Source organism: Equus przewalskii, chromosome 1 (genome assembly GCF_037783145.1).
Source record: "Equus przewalskii isolate Varuska chromosome 1, EquPr2, whole genome shotgun sequence".
Taxonomy (NCBI): Eukaryota; Metazoa; Chordata; class Mammalia; order Perissodactyla; family Equidae; genus Equus; species Equus przewalskii.
Window position 1 is genome coordinate 140,492,244 of NC_091831.1, and position 19,620 is coordinate 140,511,863.

At 39.3% G+C, this 19,620-nt stretch overlaps 1 protein-coding gene across 12 annotated transcripts in view; it reads left to right on the forward strand.

Moving 5' to 3' along the window:
- The window catches only part of ATP8B4 (ATPase phospholipid transporting 8B4 (putative)), a 216,324-nt gene that overhangs the window by 100,421 nt on the left and 96,283 nt on the right, over positions 1-19,620 (forward strand). For all 12 annotated transcript variants that reach the window (XR_011528524.1, XM_070580607.1, XM_008534847.2 and 9 more), the window contains 2 exons: positions 7,703-7,773; positions 11,307-11,389. Coding sequence is in view for 11 of the 12 variants with exons in the window: in XM_070580607.1 (XP_070436708.1) it covers positions 7,703-7,773; positions 11,307-11,389 (154 nt within the window). In the remaining variant the exon portion in view is untranslated. The remainder of the gene's footprint in view (positions 1-7,702; positions 7,774-11,306; positions 11,390-19,620) is intronic.

Below are 19,620 nucleotides of genomic sequence, written 5' to 3' on the forward strand. Positions count from 1 at the left end.
CAAAGAGCATATCAGTTTACCTCGTCTTTAACACATAGCGCCATGTTGGATCGTAGGGGCCATACAGTAAATGTTGGCTGGATGAATAAATGTCATTCTTTTGTGAGAAAGAAGACAGAAAAAAAAAGGAAAGTGGATATAAATTTCCAAAATTCAGCTGTTCTGGATCAATGGGATACTAATAAACATCTATATGCCCTAATTAAGAAAAGATCACATATATCCAGGATTCTTTGCTTAAGAAGAAAGAACTCCATGGAACTCATTGTAGTTCTACTTTCAATGAAAATGATTACAGTGAAAGAGATTTGGTGCTTCTAAGTGGATAACCTTAGCTTTTTTTTAAAACTGGTATATGTGGAATTCTAAGATGTGTACATTCAAAAGTTTTTTTGGCAACTACTTTATGCCAGGTGTGGTGCTAGATTGTAGTGGAATTAGCAAAAATTAAAGTATGCTGTACATTTAACTATTATTCTATTTGGAATTGAGTATTTCAGGGGCAATGCCAGGTACTTTTCAACTTCAGGTAGTCAGTAAAGACAGTGCATTTTGAGAGTCCCCTGGATATGCTCTAACAAGGGTAACTATTAGCTTGAACTCACTTGTTTACTAACACTATATTATAGTATGTTCATTTATCACATTCTTTGGGGTGAGTCCCAGAAAGGCAAGAGTCAAATTTATGTCTCAAATCTCCTAACCTCATTGTACCTCAAGACCAGCATATTTATGCTCCAACTTGCCCACTAGCCTTGATGTTCCAATCTGTACTTCCCTTGGTCTTCATTTTTAATTTAGTTATATTTGCCATGTTATAGTATACATGCTAGCTTGCTATTGCAAAACCTTCTGCGGAATAAGGCATGAAAGGCAAGTGTAAGTGCAAGCATCAGGTGAAAAGAGACCAGTGTCATGGGTGCACTGGTAGCATTGTTGGAAGTGAATCATGCATTTAGACAAGTTCCCATGAAGTCAGTGATCCACACGTCCCAGCACTGTCCAATGGAGCTTTCTGCAGTGAAGGAAATCTTCTATAGTTGTGCTGTCCAGTGTGATAGCCAGTAGCCCCCTGTGGACACTGAGCACTTGAAATGTGGCTAAGGCAACTGAGGAAGCTGAATTTTAAATTTTATTTAATTTTAGTTAATTTAGATTTAAATAGCTATGTGTGACCTGAGGCTACCTTATTGGACAGTACAGATGTGGCCTTTTTATTGTGGCTACGTGATGGGGTGGGAATGCTCATTCTCCACTCTTCCCTACATCCTGTCCTTTGCATTCTCACTTGGAGGGACAGCCCCAAAATAACACTCTCAGCATCTTGCCCTGCTTTGCTCATTCCCCTCTCTCAGAAGTGACTTCTCTGATTGCCAAGTTTGGAGACAGGGAGTTGTGTGCATGACCCAGCACCTCCTTCCTTCCCTTTCTCTTTGGGCTCTGCGTGTGTGCAGACAGTGCGTTCTGCCCTGTTCCTTCTCACTGCCCGTTTGACAGGAGCCACTCCCCGTGGTGGGGGCTGGGGGCGGGTCCAGGTAGTTTAGAGCATCCAGTGTCTATGACTAGATGAGTCTAATGGGAATGAAGTATTAGCAAGCCCATTCAGCCCACAGACCTAAAGCCTGATCTCCAACAGCTTTATCAATAACAAAGATGATGTTTTTATCTCCATTGATGTCTGACTCCTACAATGATAGCTCTGTGGGTTTAATCTCCGGATGAGTGAGGAAGGGAGTTCTCCAGATGCCAAAACTCTGCCGTGCCTCTTGATCAGGTCACTTTGTTTGAAGTTTTTCCATGTCTAGCAACTCAGCGCCTACAAAACTATTTGCAAGGACAAACAAGTGCTTTTATGGGGGAACTGCTGTAATTGCTGGCAGTACTGATGTGCCTCCCCGCTCCCCGGCATCCGCTGGCAGAGGCTGTGAGAGGGCTTGTATCTGGGGAGCAACATTCACAGGTCTCTGAAGAGACTCACTTCGCAGCTATTGCATCGAGATAAATCTTGGGACACCACGTCACAAAGATCGTGATGATAACAGCTAGCATTTATTGATACAGCTCAGGCCATGCACTGGACAATATTACAGACTCTTTATATGACAACTCATTTAATGTGCACATTAGCCCAATGAGGGCAGGTTATGTACTATTATTATTGTTTCTATTTTACAGATAAGAAAGCAGTGGCACAATGCCATCGAATAGCTTGTCAACAGAAGAGCCAAGTGTTAAACCCAGGCCCTGTGGGTTTTGATCTTATTCCTAACCACTAACCATTACCATATGCTACTCCTGACTCTATTAGAACAGTCGCCCTAATTGCCTTGAGCCTGGGCTTCCACATTAGGGCCTCCAGACTTGGATGCTGGAATTGCAGTGATCACAGAATGTTGCACCCAATGCCAATGCATGACCTTTAGCTGTCCAAAATTAAAACATTTAACTTGATTTATGTCACCTTATCAGTGCATTGTAAGCAAGGAAGGGAGCTTGCCTGGAATGGCTAATTAGCTTGCATGTTTAGAAGTTACCTTTGTTTTCCAGATAAGGAACCCCTACTGCCCTTAAATTCTCTTTTAATTCTAAAACAAATTTGAGCTGAATTTCCAGAGCTCCTAGTTTATTTTAGGCCCAGGAATAAAAGTACAGAGTATAACTCAATTATCACAATGAAATTGACTTGCCTTAGAAGAATCAAGTAAACTGTGTGAGAAAAACGTACTGTAGAGGTCTTGCTTTCGCCAGAACTCGGACCCTGGGAGCCAGGCAGACCTTACCCCGCTCCTTGACAGCATGCTCTTGTTTTGTTTTGCTTTTTTTATCTGGTGGTAGAAATAAACCCCTTATTGGACATGAGCATATTTGAACACTACATGAATTTAATTGTTTAGCTTATCTAAAAATGCATCCTCTGATCGCCTCCACAAAAGGGCGTTCAAGTTTTAGGTGTTTACAATAGTAAAATTTTTGTTTTAAAACAAAGGAATTCTTCTGTTCCAAGAATTGAAACTTTCACCTTTAGAAAAGAAAGGGCAAGAAAGCTTAATTTGACCTAAACTCCAGTCCTGACCAAGGGTGGGCTTGCCTCTCTCTTGACCCATCATGAGTGCTTATCATCTTGTCCTTTTCAGCACCCTTCTTGGACATCCTTCAAGAGAGGCCATTTTGTGGTCTAATTGCCCTCTTTGTTGTTTTAAGTTTTATAGCTTCAAATCATAGTTACGTGTTTCACTCTAATTTCTGCAAATAAACTCTCCTCTGCCCATTTTTTAAATATGTGAGACAGTAGAAAGTTTGGAACTTCCAGAGAAAGATTTTTTTAAACTTTAAAATTTACATTTAAAGATTCTTTTAAATTTTAAAGATTTGTCTGAGCTGTATTGAAGAAGAAGCTTCTTGCTAAATAGCAAAGGTGCAATGCACTATTTTCTATGTTAAAAAAAAGCAAATAGTCATGTTCTGGTTATAAGCAATTACTAATTTGTGGGGGTGAAATATATGGGCAAGGATTCTTTTTCAACCAAAGAAAGGGCCTATCCATAAGTAAATGCCGTGATGTCCATTATTATTCTCCTCCTCTCCTTCTCTTCTTTCTCATCATCTTTTTCTTATTCTTCTCAACTCACTTTAATTATAAAAAACAAAAACAATAATATATCTAGTTCATGTTAATGTTCAACATGCATTTACTGGATCTGAAATTTAAATTTTAAATAAAAATATTACCTGTAATCTTATACATTTTCATTTTTATGACTTCATTCTGACTTTTGTCCTTATCAACATATTTTCCCTTAAGTATACTCATACTGCATAAGCCATTTTGGATTTTTATTTTGGGACTACAAAAAAAAAGAAAAGACATTATCGTAGATTATAAAGAAGATAAAGAAGAACTCTGTGTGTGAGAATGGCTTAAAAAAAATAAAAGGAGATCTGAATACAATGTTCCAGTTAATTCTGCAAATTTATCTTTCCATCAGGTTAGGGAGCTGCTGTCCCAATATTTTTTTACCATTGTAGTTTTGGTTTTTGGACACCAATAAGGCAAAATAAAATAAAGCAAAATGCTTTCCATTTTTCACAGTTGTATTCCAGTGATTTTGTAGCCAACCAGAGGGAAGAGTATACATTTTGGGAGGGGAGTTCTGAATTCTAGTTCCAGCGCTGCCATTTAAGCTCTGTGTGGCCATGAGTACGCCGTTCAATCTCTTGGAGCCTTGGGTTCCTCAGTTAGGTGTGATAGAGTTCTCATCGAGACTTTGTAAAGGCTATGGGCTTTACTTGAGTTAATTTAGCTCATCTAGTGCTTGTGGGACCAGAGACGACCTTCCCAGGTTTCTTATCCATATAATGGGAACGAAATTACCCCCTCATAGGGTTGTTGAGAGAATAAGGAGACACAATTATGTTAGAGCATTTTGTAAACCCTTAAATAATTCTATAGCTTTTAGGTGTGATCATCACTTGAGGTTTTGCTTCATTTATTCTTTAATTCAACAAAGGCTGATTATACCTGATAAACCTATGAGGACAATGTCATTGGCTCTGAGGACACAAAGATGTTCAGTGGATTCTTTTCGAGTTTCTTCTGACTGGAATATTTATTTCAGGTTTTCATGAGGCAGCTACTTGGGCTTTTTGTTGCCTGTGGAGGGTGGGGGAAGGGGCGTTTTGTTGGAAAACAGTACTTCATTCTTAGGAGACATGATTGAGCCTCCCCTGGCAGGGCGCGGGGAAGGCACCGATAATTGAGAGAAGAAAGTACAAATGAGAGTCTGAGGCTGGTTCTGGTTTGGATTACCTACTGTTTGCTTGTGAGTTCCAATAATATGCTTTCCCTTCCCCGTTCTTTAGTCCTGCTAGTGACTCTGCCTGGGGGAACCTGCTTTCCATTCCATCCAGAATCTTCCATGAGGCCCTTCCTCAATTACCAACCTGGTGTGCTCTCTTTCTCATTTGCACTCCTCCCCTGGCACTTAGTTAAGTAGACCCTTAGAACGCTTATCATATTCTGCTTTTACTAAACTGTAAAATCGTTGAAGGAAAGAGGTTTTTACTTGCTTTAGTACTCCCAGCTGTGTATGCTTTAGATTGCTTGGATTCATATCCTCGTGCCCCACTTACTATGTGGCCTCAACAAATTACTGAACCTCTCTGGGCCTCACTTTGCTCATCTGTCAAGTGGAGATAACAGCAGGACCTACACTGAGGGTTTCTGTGAGAGTTACATAAAATATTGCATGTGAAGCTCTTCAGAGCGTGCAGACACATAGTAAGCCCTCACTAAATATGGGCTATTGGTCTTATAAACACCTACAACTCAAACACAAGTTTCTGGATTGACTAGGAATTGGGTCCCCTGAGAGATACTGAAAGGATCAGCTTGAGGAGGTCTGATCTGAGACTCACAGAATCATGGGGCTACTGGGCCCTTAAGACCACCTATACGTTGCTCCATTCCCGGTTCTGAACCAAATGGTGACCAGGGACTCACAGGGCCATTACTGCAGCTCTCTTGCCCTTCCTTTTCAGAATGATTACTGAGTGCACTTGGAATGGCAGGACTGCCTGATGATGAGTGGGCTGACCACTTATTCTGCCAGATGCTTCTGCTGGTCCTGCCCCTTCATGCTTCCTCCTTGGCTATCATGAATTGAAAACCTCGAAGGGAGAAGTTAGCAAAGGGGGTACCCCAAGGCTCCGCAGTGGGGCAGGGAGAACAGAGGATGAGTGACGCGGCGGCAGGACTGAGATCAGGGAGTGGGAAAGAGGAGGCGGGTTCAGAGGACATCAAAGAGAAAGGTGACAATGGAGGGGACAGGAAGAGGCAGGGGAGGTAGAAGGTAGGAATGTAGAAGTCCCAGGTTCCCAGGGGTAGAGCAAGCAGGAGGAGTTAGCCAGGAACCTGTGGGCTTTACAGTTCCATTTCTGCCTCTAGGACGTTGAGCCACTGCTCAGAATAGAATCCAGCCACCCGGTGGTGGTGCCTCCGTCACATGTTCTGAGCCACCTGTGCACAATGAATCCTCCTCTCGTCTACCCAAAATATAAGTGTTAAGGCAGCTGGGCTCAGTATTAAACGGTAATGTTGGATCCTTCTTACTGTGCAGAGTTTAGAAGAAAAGCAACCCGGGGTACAAATAGGTGTCTTTCTCTATACTGCATAACTGCTTTCAATTGCAGATGATAGGAATGACAGAATTCTGGGTTTTGTTTAAAATGATCCTTTTAAGCTCAGGGGAGGAGCGGTATAGACCCAAAGAGCGTGAAGCTCTGTTGCTATCATATTCATTGAAACCTAAATGTGACAAATAAGACCAAGGGGAATTTTCAAGAACATTTTTTTTCCTTTTAAAATCAAGATGGGTAACGTTTGGCACAAGAGTGGCATACACTCTTCACCCGTTCTCTCTATAGTGGGTGTGCTCTGGTTCCCTTGTGGCAAGTCAGAAAAAAATTTCTGCCATGACAGCCTTCTGTGACTCTTTCATCCAGAGATGCGGAAGGGCATTGATGATGCAAACCCATTTATTCCTTTTGGGGCTTGTCACTGGGGTTTTTTTCAGCTATGTTTTATCACAGTTTAGACAAAACTACACACACACACAGACACACACACAGAGCGCCTATTTTTGAGTTGGAAATTTAAAGCTTGAGACAATGAAACGAGTGGATTGATTCTAAATTTGACCTCCAGGACTTGAGAATGAGGAGACTCTAAAATTTTAAAAAACAAAAGTAAGATAGTTTCACAGATTTGGAATGCCAATCATACATTCAGACAGAGCTACAAAATTGTTAGGTTGCTGTGTCGAAATTAATTGCTAAAATTTTAGTCAATTCTTTTTAGACATTCAAATCCTTCAGAATTTCATAAAACCCTCTACTTGAAAATAAATTTTGAAATTTGAAATAAAATAAACAGTTTCCCAATATAGAAAGCTACCAGCCTTCTAAAACTGAGTTGTGATAGGGCGTTTCCAAAGCTCAAATGACAGCCACATAGGATGACTTATCTCTGTGAAGGGCCACCTCCTGGCTTTCTCAGTGTTCCCCACTGTCTTTTACCCTGTGTTCTCTTCCATGTCATCCTCTTGCTTGGCACTCCTCTTTATTTCTCTTCCCCCTTCCTTACACCCCACCATCTTTTTTCTAGATTATCTTTTTTATTTTGTTTTTCTTTTAATCTTTCTCTCTCTTTCAAATTTCCTTGCCTCTCTGATTTTTTTATATGGTTTTCCATTTCCTTCTCTTACTTCACTTTGGTCTTTCCTCATCTCTTTTGCCTGCCCCCTGCTCTGAACTGATCATACTAGGGAATCAAAGGATGTGCATATAAATATTTCCAGTTGTCTTACTTATTGGGGAAAGTTTATATTTTCCATGAGTAATTATCAAAGCAAGAAAATAAAATTTTATGTATTTTTCGCCAAAAAAGTACATAAAGTGGCTATTAATTTGGATGCTATCCCCTGCCCTTGCTTATGTTCTGAAGGCCAGGGGCCTGCAAAACAGGAACCAGGAAGTGGAGGAGGGGTTTGATTCAGGGCGTGTGGCAGAGGGGGCACCAGGATTTCACCCCCCTCACTGTTTTCTAAGGCTCTCCTGGCTTATTAGTAGTGGAAGAGTGATACAGCATAGGTTTTCCACTGGTCTTCCCTTCTCAATTATTCTTTATCACAATTTTTTTAAATAGGCTGACCTGCTTCTCCTATCAAGTAGTGAGCCACATGGTCTCTGTTACATTGAAACTGCTGAGCTTGATGGGTAAGTTATTAAAGTCAGAATAATTCAGTAGACTGGTTTTTAATTTAATTAAGAGCAATATCTTTAGAAACAGGACTTAAACCTTATTCTTCATTTTATTTTCTTGGAAGAAATAGGAGTCTAATTTGCAGAGTCTATTCGTTAAATGCTTTGCAGATCTTTTGAAAACTCTGTCTTTTTTTGTGAATTTATTTTCTTTCAGATATGAGCTAAACATGTATATGTGAATACATTTTACACAAGACTCTTCACTGAGATTCCTTAGAAAGGCCTTTTTAAAAAAATTTAAGCGATTCTCTAAGGAAAATGAGAGAAGTATTGATCAAGAGTCCCTGAGGAAAGAAGCACTGTTGTTACTTAGAAGGCAATCTTTTGGAACTGGGTGAAATGAAGTTGTAGAAAGAGAAGAGAGAAATGGAGTTTTGACATTGATGTTAATTGAGAATTTAGGTATAGACCAAATAGCAGTTCTGTTTCAGGGGATTCAATTTGCCTGTCTGGCATAAAAACATTTATTGAATGCTTACGTTTTAAAGATACTGTATATATTCTTTAGATGGATTTTATCATTTAATCCTGGCATAAGTACTATATAAGCCCCATTGTACAGATGAGAAAACCAAGGCTTAGAGAGATTAACTAATTTGTCCCATACTTCTAAAGAGTGAGCCCAGGGCTCAAACCTGGCAGTCTGACAAAAGAGCCTATGGTTTTAACCGCTTCTTCCCAAATCCTTGTCGTATTGGGCTATTGAAATAGAGTTTGGCCTGTGTGATCCTACCCCTGGTTTGGGCAGAAGCTAAAATAGTGCTGATAGGGAAACTTACAGCACGAAATACATACACTTGAAAAGAAAAAAGTCTCAAATCAATAATCTAATCTCTCATCTCAAGAACCTAGAAAATAGTAAATTAGATGCAAAGCAAGCTGAAGGAAAGAAATAAAGACAAGAGCAGAAATCAGTGAACTTGAAAACAGAGAAACAAGGGAGAAAATCAATGAAACAAACAGCTGACTCTTTGTAAACATCATTAAAATCGACAAACTTTTAGGAAGGCTGAAAAAGGAAAAAAGAGAGATGATGCAAATTAACAATGTCATGAATGAACCAGGAGATATTGCAACAGATCCTGAAGACATCACAAGAGTAAGGAAGTACTACAAACAGCTCTATATACATAAATTTAACAACTTAGATGAAACGGACCACTTTGTCCAAAAACAATCACAGCTCACTCAATATGAAATGGAGAATTTGAATAGCCCTATAACTATTAAGAAAATTGAATTCAAATGTAAAACCTAAAACCATAAAACTTTAGAGAAAAAGCATAGGAGAAAATCTTTGAGACCCAGGGCTAGTCTAAGAGTTCTTAGACTTGACACAAAAAGCATGATCTTTAAAAGGAAAATTTGAAAAACTGGACTTCATCAAATTAAAAATTTTTGCTGTGCAAAAGGCCCTGCTAAGAGGATGACAAAATAAGCTACAGATTAAGAGAATACATTTTCAGACCGTCTATCTGACATAGGACTTGTATCTTGAATAAATGAAAAATGCTCAAAACTCAACAGTAAAAAACCAAACAATCTACTTAGAAAATTGGCAAATGGCAAGAAGGGACATTTCACCAAAGATGACATATGGATGGCAAGTAAGCACATGAAAAGATGTTCAACATTATTAGCCATTAGGGAAATTAAGATTGAAACCACAATGAAATATCACTACACACCTATTGGAGTGGCTAAAATGAAAAATAGTGACAATTCCAAATGCTGACAAGGATGTAGAGAAACAGGATCACTCACACATTGCTGACGGGAATGTAAAATGCTACAATCACTCTAGAAAACAGTTTGGCAGTTTCTTAAAATCCTAAACATGCGATTACCATACAAGCCAGCAATTTCACTCCTAGGCATTTATCCCAGAGAAATGAAGACTTATGTTAACACAAAAACGTGTACGCAAATGTTTATGGCAGCTTTATTTGAAACATCCCCAAACTAGAAACAACTTATATGTCCTTCAGCAGGTGAATGGTTGAACAAATTGTGGTACATCCATATCATGGAATATTACTGAACAATAAAAAGGAATGAACTATTGATATATGCAACAACCTGGATGAATCTTCAGAGAATTATGTTGAGCAAAGAAAGCCAATCCCAAAAGGTCACATTCTGTATGATTCCACTTCTATAACATTCTTAAAATGGCAAAATAATAGAAATGGACAACAGATTAATGGTTGCCAGGAGTTAAGGATGGGTTGGAGGAGGCAGGGAAGTGGGTGTGGCTACAAAGGGCAACCCGAGGAATCCGTGTGGTGATGGAATGTTCTGTATCTTGACTGTGTCAATGTCAGTATCCTGGTTGTGATACTGTGATATGGTTTTGCAAGATGTTACCATTAGGGGAAATCAGGTAAAGGGTACAGAGGATCTTTCTGTATTATTTCTTATGCTGAAAATAATTTTGAATTTTATCAAGATACTGAGGCAGATAAAGAAGAGTATGATAGGACGTTGAAGGTATTAATCAGGTAAAACTCATTTATGGGAATTTTAGATTAAGTGCCCTCTCAAGTACCTGCTTCTTGGTTCTCTAAATTCAACTATTTCATGGCTTGGCATGTACTTCCCAATGGTGATACTTGCTTTTTTAGCAAGTTTCCCTCAAGAGGACAATAATCCTTGAGGGGCAGCATTGAGTATCATGAGTGACTATGGTATGTATTCAGTCAATATTTGTTGACTGAATGAATGCATCACTAAACATTTCCATAAAAGACAGAACTCTGACAGATGATGTTAAGCTACAGTAGATGAGAATTAGGTTGAACTCAGTGAGAAAACTGACACGGCAAGCTTTTATACACAAGACATGAGTAATGGTCATAGATCTTCACTGCCGGTCATTTCATGAATACCAGACAGCCAACTGTCCAGTGTATGTGTGATCCTGCCTAGAGGAAGATGACCAGCTCACTATGACCCACTGAGTTCCTGTCTGGTTGTATGATTCTAGACTTATGGGATTCTTCACTTGATTCTCCAAGAAAGGGAAAACTGTATTCCTTTTCCATTTAAATTCAGCTACTGTGAAATTAGCCATGACCATCTTTTGCAAGTAAAACTCTTACTTAGATAATAGACTCTGGAGTGATACTGGACTCCTTTATTTGGCAACTGTATTCCCATTCCTAATGTGTTTTGTAACTCATGCATGATATCTGAGTAGGTTCAAATGAAACCATATTTATTGTGTCCTCTGTTCTTTCAAATAGCAACAGGGATTACTGTGTTGTTATACAGATGTGCTGTGGGTGCAATGCCAACTCTCAGCAGCCTGCAAAGCCCTATCCACTTTCCTGAGACAGCGTGAGAGGTGTGAATGACATTCAAAGGGAGTTTCTTGCATCTCTTGTGTTGAACTTTGCATGTATGGCACCTGCCTGATTGCCTTCTGTAAGACGCTGTTGGGCTGTTCTATATAAAAATTTATGTCGTGTCGATTAATTTCACAGGGAAACAAACCTTAAAGTTCGTCATGCACTAGCAGTTACCTCAGAACTTGGAGCAGATATCAGCAGACTTGCAAAGTTTGATGGTAAGTGTTTAAAGCAGACAAACAAAAATCTCATAACCAAAAACGATGTAGCAAACTAATTATCTAAAATGCAATTTATGTTTCTTTTTATTTGGTGGAAGGAAATAGAATTCTCCAGGCATCAAATTCTGTAATCTCTTCTCATGCTAAAGAGTAAAAATGTTTACCAAGGGGAGAATGGTTTTGTCAGTTCATCGTTCACTTCATCCTTGTTCTCTCTTCTCTAGATCTTGTTCCCTCTAGTCCTTTACTTGCCATTCCCTTTATGTCTGAACTTGCGCCTCCCTGGAGCCCTGTGCATACCTGCTGAGGATGAGTATGGGCCACAATTTTATCTCTAGCTCTAGGTCTAACCATCGATTTATTCCCTGGCTCCGTAACAAAGGCCAAACACTAGACTACAAAATTCACAAAGCTAGTAATCCTGCCTCATGTATTTCTGCAACTTGGCATAGTGCCTGGCATAATATCTTAAAGAGAGTAGAAGTTCAGGAAGAATATTCTGATTTATTAATCACTTGGTCAGCTGTTCCTCTTTATTTTTAGACCATGGTTTTGTTATCACCATCTTCACACCCTTCACTGCGGCCCCTTGCTCCTCAGTGTGGTTTCCCTTGCCTGTTCTTTCCAGTTGTGTCTTGTTCCTTTCTGTTAAAGCTGCCCCGGAGAAACAAAATCTATCAAAGATCAAAGGAAAGAGCCATTAATAGTAGGATTGTAGGCACCATGACAGGCTGTGGGAGAATCTTTGGGGTTTCCTGCTACCCCTCAATGGTCTCTTGCTTTGTGCACTTGAATGTCTGGCTTTGTGTCAATATTTGCATACAGATTGGCTTTACTTATTAATGAATCTTTATGAGTTTGAGACTATCTTCCAAAATGTTGTTTTTGGAGAGGAAAATGTGGACAAGGGTCTTAGCATGATCCCTTAAGTTAAAGCACAGGCAAATTTACATTATAGAGTTTCTCCAGGGCACAGCTTAGAACTTATATTACTTGTGCTTTGCATTTCTGTGTAAACTTCATCTGGATTCTGTTAATGTTTTAATCTCTCTTAAATGAGTGCAGTTTATAGAAAAAAATATTCCTCCAGTTGTGATTTAAGTCAGTGGAATAGCCAAGAAACTTTGAGTGGCCCAAGAAATATTTTGATTAGATTAAAACAAATTACACATTTTCTACTAAGTAATTTTGTCAATGAGATTTTGCTGTTATGTGAATCTAAGAAAAGTAAATTGTGTTCATGAATCAAAATACTTGCTTGCAATACCTCATAGAATATTTATGGAGCCCTAGAAGTAGGCAACTTAAATATAATTTACCGTTACTCGTTTATTTCCTGGCAGAATTGTACCTTTATACCTCTATCAATCTATGAGGAGATAGAAATCTGTGATTTTTAGTATTCTGTACCATCAAAAAACAGAAAATGATTGTTATCTGTATCTAGTTCGCCTAGTTTCATAGATGTTGAAAATGATTGTTATCTGTATCTAGTTCGTCTAGTTTCATAGACGTTGGACCAGATAGTCTACACTATGACACAGTTACAGACAACCCTGAAATCTTAGTGACATAAACAGTAAAGGTCTATTTCTTGCTAAAGTCACGTTCTCTTTTTTATTATTGAGGTAACATTTGTTTATAACATTATATAAATTTCAGGTATACCTCATTATAGTTTGACCTGTGTATAGATTACATTGTGTTCGCCACCAAAAGTCTGTCTAGTTGCCATCTGTCATCGTACACATGGGCTCCTTTACCCCTTTCACCCTCCCCCTACCCTGCTTCCCCTCTGGTGACCACCAGTCTGTTCTCTATATCTATGTGTTTGTTTGTTGTTGTTTTTATCTTCCACATATGAGTGAAATCATATGATATATATCTTTCTCCATCTGATTTATTTCGCATGGCATAATACCTTCAAGGTCCATCCATGTTGTTGCACATGGCAAGATTGCATCTTTTTAAATAGCTGAATAGTATTCCATTGTGTATATATGTATACACACACACATCTTATTTATCCATTCATCTGTTGATGGGCACTTACGTTGTTTCCAAGTATTGGCTGTTGTAAATAATGCTGCAGTGAACATAGGTAGGGGTGCGTATGTCTTTTTGAATTAGTGTTGGTTTGTTCTTTAGATAAATACTCAGAAGTGGGATAGCTGGATCATATGGTAGCTCTATTTTTAATTTTTTGAGGGATCTCCATACTCCTTTCCGTGGTGGCTTCACCAATTATGTCACATTCTGATGCAGGTCAGTTGGTCTCCTTCATCTTGTAGCCTTGGTCCCTGGACGAATGGCCTCTAAGGTCAGCATATCAAAGTAAGGATGAGATGAAAGAGACATAGTAACTTTTAACTACTTCTTCCTCTCACAATTCATTGGGGAGCATGAGTCACATGGGCCCAACCTAACTGCAAGGGAAGTTGAGAAATAACAAGTAAGGATATTTGTTGAGTGGTGTCTCTACCACACCCTCCAAGAACTCGACTGTCAGTCAATGATAGGATGGTGTCTAAGGGCCAGGCTGGATAAGGTGGATTTCTTATGTGGAACTGCAGGAATGGGGCGGAGAATCCCCCTTGTCAGCATGGCTCCTCACACTCTCAATCCCTGCCATCCCGCTCAACTTTGTCTCTTTCTCATAGCACCTACCACCATCTGGCATACTCTATCACTCACTTAACTTCTAAGTTTATTATTTATTGTTCATCTCTACCTGCTGCAATGCAAGCTGCACAGGGATCTTTGTTTTGTTAACTGATATATGCCAAGCTCCTCGAACAATGCCTAGCACATACTGGATGATCAATAAATACTTGATGAATGAATGAATAAGGGGCTGCAACTGCCGGAGAGCACCATCAGGCCCCAGAAAGACAGGGGAGAGCAAAGGAAGGGCCTAAGGTAAAGGGGTTGAGAATGGAGTGTGAAAGGATGCAAATGATGGGTGAGGAGGAAGCTTCCTGACAGGAACTTGTAGGACTAAGCGAGAGGGCTGGAGGGCAGGTGGCTGGGAGAGGAGTCCTCCATGTGGCGCTTTTAAATGGTCTTTACTTCAGAATCCTTTATTCAAACAAAATTTAACAAAGAAGCCCCCAATTTAAACCAATACAAGTGGTGCTACTCAGGCTGAAGCAAGAAAACCTTCCTCATCTGAAACAACTCCTTTGTTACAGGTGGGATGGCACAGCTCCTGAGAGGCTGAAGGTCTTGCTTAATAGGAATAACCTTTCTTAACACTTCACAAGGTGTATTTTAAAGTGCATTAATAAGTATTACTTGCTAGATGCGGCTTGAATTTACTTCACACAGCATAGGTAGCTCACCAAATCTCTAATGTGTAATTGTTTTCCCAAACAAAGACAACACAGACCTCTCTTTTCTAGTATTCATACTTAAACTGTGCTCACTTTTCAGAGAACGTGTAATGCCAGATTCATGAGGCTGGTACACATCTGCGCTGAGAACCAGGTTTCTGCTAAATTTACTCTTTCGCTTGTTAAATCTTGGGTTGAATCTCAATCTGTCTTAAAGTTCAAGGCAATGGGGTATTTTGCGGGTTTAGCTTTATTAAAATGAGATTTCCTATTTCCAAGAAAGCATTTGAAGAATAAATAGAGGCATAAGGGGAAACAAATTAGACACAATATACAGATTAGATTTCCCCTGTTAGCAGCCAAATTTAAAGACCAAGAGAATGGTGCAAGATGTGGTATGGAAAAGTCTGTGAAAGAGTTGGGACAGTTAACAAACCCTTAATCCTTCCCTCGATTTCTCTTGCTCACCTATACCCTTCAACTTTTCTTCCATTCCTTTCTTTCCAAGCCTAGTTTACACACTTTAATCTCCATCTCTCTCTGCCTCTCTAACACACAACACACTACACACATACACACATTTCTATAACTACCCCATTTCACCATTCCTCTTTCCTTTCCTCCCTTTTTGTGTTCTTTCTTACTATTCTTTTTCCATCTTCCTCTCCCACCCTTTATATTAGTCTATTTTCTCTACCCGCATCATATCTTTTTCTGAAATTCTTTATCTTTTCTGTTTTTGTCACTCTCTCCTTGTTAATTAGTTTAAGTCTATATGTTAAGCACCTCCTAAGAACAAGATACAATATAAAATATCTCCACATGTATTATCCAGGTTCTTTTGGTCCTTTCACTCCCCCATTATTTTTCTACTCCCTCTGTGTTGTCTTCTCCGTTCACCTTTGTCATAATGGGGTATCAATCGATCTCAGGTTTTCTTTTGGTGACCAGAAAAGACTTCCTTGAGTGATGGGAATTAAAACCAGATTTTGCATCCTTTAGTTTAAATTGAAAGTGTGATATCAGCATTGTGTACCTTTGGAAATACCCTGTCTCCATGGCAAGGTCTAAGAGATGAATCAGATATGGGAGGGACACCCTTTCCCATGCTTTGTCTGTGCTAAGTATATCTGTAGGTTTGTGACTTCTGGGCATATCTGGGTATGGCATTATTTTTGCTTTTAGTTACTGTGTGGTTTTTCTTCTGAGACTTGCCAAAATACTTTCTCTAGCACCAAACTACAATTTTCTGTCCTTGTATCATAAGTGCACATCTTCCAAGTATCTGAAGACCTGAGTGTTCCACTCCTATCCCTAGAGAAGTCCCCAGTGGGGACTCCAAATTGGGAACACCAAGGGACAAATCTGAGATGCAAAGGGTCCCAGGATGTCTCTGGTAAGTCTCCCTGCCTCCCCACTTTTGCATGGAAACCCAAGGACAGTGTCTTGTTGGTGGCCTCCTGAGACATGGCATGAGCTCTTTTTCATTCATTTACTCAGTAATCTGTTCATTCACTCATTCATTCAGCAAATGTAGAATATGTAAATACGTAAATATAAATTGTTAAATAACACAATGCTAAGGGATTTGCTAAGCCTGGGGATACAGTGGTTAATAAATCAGACCCAGGCCTTGCTTTCATAGAGCTTATAGCCTAGGAGAGAAGACAGACTTGAACAAGTGCTCATCCTCAAAGAAGCTTTAGTTAGTAAAGGTCCTAAAGTTCTCACGCTCTGAACATGATGCTGACACATGAACACGTCCTCATTCTGTACCAGGTACCATTCTAAGTAATTGTGCACATTATCTTATTAAATCCTTATAGTCCTGGGGAGAAGAGATTATTATTACCTCCAATTTACAGGCAAGGAATCTGAGACCCAGAAAAATTAAATAACTTTCCCAATGTCACATGGTTACTAAGTGGAGGAGCCAGAATATGAACCCGATACTATGAAAGGATGTGAAAGGCTCTAAACTGCAAGTAGAAAGGCAGTAGTAGAGAGCTAGGGGAATCAGCACGACAGCTCCTGATCAGGGTAAGAAATACATTTTAAGAATACTCTAAACCCAAAGGTGAAAAATTAATTACTAGAGATCAAGTCCATCCAGGAGTCAGAGGACATCATCATATTTTTGAAAGGTGGCAATGTTAGTGATCTTGAATGTCAGGATCTCTGACAAGAGTTTATAGGACAACTGGCATAGAGATGAGTACACGCAAGATAGAGTTGAGTTTTGGTAGGTAAATCCATTTATTTGAAAATTCCTCTTATAAATGTTTTTATACATTTCAAACATCGGAAAAAATTGATGTGTAGTCTGTTGAATTTTATTAGAAAAGATACATAACTTGATCTAATACTATAACAAGTATAAAAATAGAGTGGGCGTTGATATTTCATGTTAAAGTCTTATAGGAATTGAAAGCTTTTACAAATAAGTAACTGGAAATAGTTGTCAATTACACGTTTGTAAACTGTACATTTTTGCGCTTTGGGGAAAGCCCCGGATGTAAATTGTCCAAATGTGTTTAAGAATCTTTTGCATATTCTTACTGACTGGACTGAGGTCTGTTTTTTGCAACTTATGACAAGTTTACATATTTTGTATAACTGTTAATGCTGAGGTCTGAACCAGGGAAAGGTTGACTCTTTATTTCAGGAATCTTTGTGTATTTTGTGGTCCTTTCTAAAGAACAGCATGTGTGTAATTAAAATACAGGAAAACAAGCATCTCTTTTTGGTTCAAAAAACCCAGCTTAGTTAGCATCTTGTGACTTTTTTATTTACCAGATAGGTTTCCCAGTCACCTGGACAGAGCCCAGGCCAACAGCATAGCTGAGGTGACTGCATGAGACATAGAATCCATGTAAGGACAGGAAGAGTAACTCCCTCTTTACTGCTGGTGTTGATGGGGCCATGATGGTGGTGATGATGGGCGACTGAGGCTTGATGGCTGGAGAATAAAAAGGCTCAGGAAATTGGAAGTTGACAGTGGTCTTTCTAAGAAAGAAATAAATATTTATCGCAATCATCAGGGCAACAGTAGTGGGTAATCTAAACTCTAAGAAGTTCGTGGCTGGAGAAACTGGAACAGCAATAACGCTGTCTTAGTCAATAGATAATTTGTCTTATCGACGAGTTGCAGTGCAGATAATCAAGAAATATTGATAGTAATAATACACATAAAGGAATATAGTCAACTTCTCTGGAAAACCATGGAATCTGGGTACTGAGTTCCATTTTTGTGATAAACTACAGATTTCTACTTTGAGGTAAATACTTTAGTTCGAGAAGGTTATAAGGTTGGTAATTAAGCAACAATCCAGCTGACTAAATTTAGAGTGAGGAGGAAGATCCAGAATGAAATCCTGTGCATTTTGTTTAGTGTGGGCCTAGAGCATTTTTGTGCAGTTGTGAACTGGTTGAATTGCTGTCTGTTCACGTCTGTTCTCTTCAGAGGGTCGAGCAAATGTAATGAGCTGGTTTGATTATATTTATACTTCACTATCGACATGACTTTTTCCCAGCTGTTTTATTGCCCGTTAAAAATGACTTTGTGCTCTAAACATGTTTTCAGTGAATAACTATGTGAAAAGCGATGCTATTTTTCCTAAAGTGTTTTCTCAGCCGTTTGTTAAACGGTTTACTGCCTCTTTCTCTTCTCTGATACAATTAGCAAAAGGAAAAATGGTCCTAAAGGTTTTCCCTAGTTCTCATTATGCTTTATGGCTGGGATATATTTTTGGTCACTTCTGCTGTGCTTTAGGATTCCCATCTTTTTTTCCAGTGTTCTCAGATGTACTTGTATCCCTTTAGAGTTAGGCCAAGCTAAGCCCCCCATTGTGGTTGGGCTGTTAGGTCTTCCGATCCCCTTTATCATTATTACCATGGAAATATGCCTACGTCTTTTATTCATCTTAGATCTACTCTAATAACCATTTCATCTGCCAACCTCTGTCTTGAAACCATCTGACATTTTTTCCATCCATGTCCCTAAAAAAGATTTATTAAAATCCTATTATGTAGTCAGTATGGTAGGCTATGGGGATCCGGAAGTGAATACAGTGCTCCCTTCAAAGAAAGCTGTTCACCCCTCTGGAAAGGGGCAGAAAAGAAATTAGGAAGCTTGTGTTTTATGCGAACAGGGCTAAGGAAGGGAAAGCTGGGCACTTATGAAACGAAAACTTGTTTTTCTGCTTTGTTCCACCATTTTGTTTTGACTGATCGCACTCTTTAAGAAAGGCTGAGTTGGGGCTTGGCCTCCAAGAACCAAGGCAGAACCCCTTGGCCTTCCTGCCTGGTTCTATCTAGAACCGCACCCTTGGTGGCAGGCCAGGAGTGGATGAGCCTTGGGGCCAGGGAGGAGTAAGCCAACATGTTCAAGGCTGTATTTGCCTCCATGTCAGTCTTTGCTTGCAACAATAAAAATGATCAAATGAGCCTGTTTTTTATATTCTTATTGGCAGGGACTGTGTATCTTGTTGTTTTTGTCCAAAGCACATTTTTTTAGCGGCCAAGTCTGAAGCCTATGAAATTGAGTCTTGGGTCAAGAAACTGGAATAAACTTTAAGAGTTTCTATCAACTCATTTTATATAGGTTTTGCTGGTGATACCCAATTCAACGTTCTACAAAATCCAGGAATGAAAATTATTGGTCAAGAAAAAAAGATACTGAATTCTTAGAATTTAGAAAGTTTCCTCTTCTACAATGTAATTGTCCGAACAACTTGGGCTCGTTGAAACCAGTTTTAACTTACTTTTTAATATCAGTGATAGGCTATAAGGGGAGCAAAGCAGAAATCAGCCGCTTTCCTTCATATAAAAAATGAGTTTACACAGGTTATTTAGCCTCATCCAAATCCCCCTGCCAGCACTCTCTCGTTTAGCAGT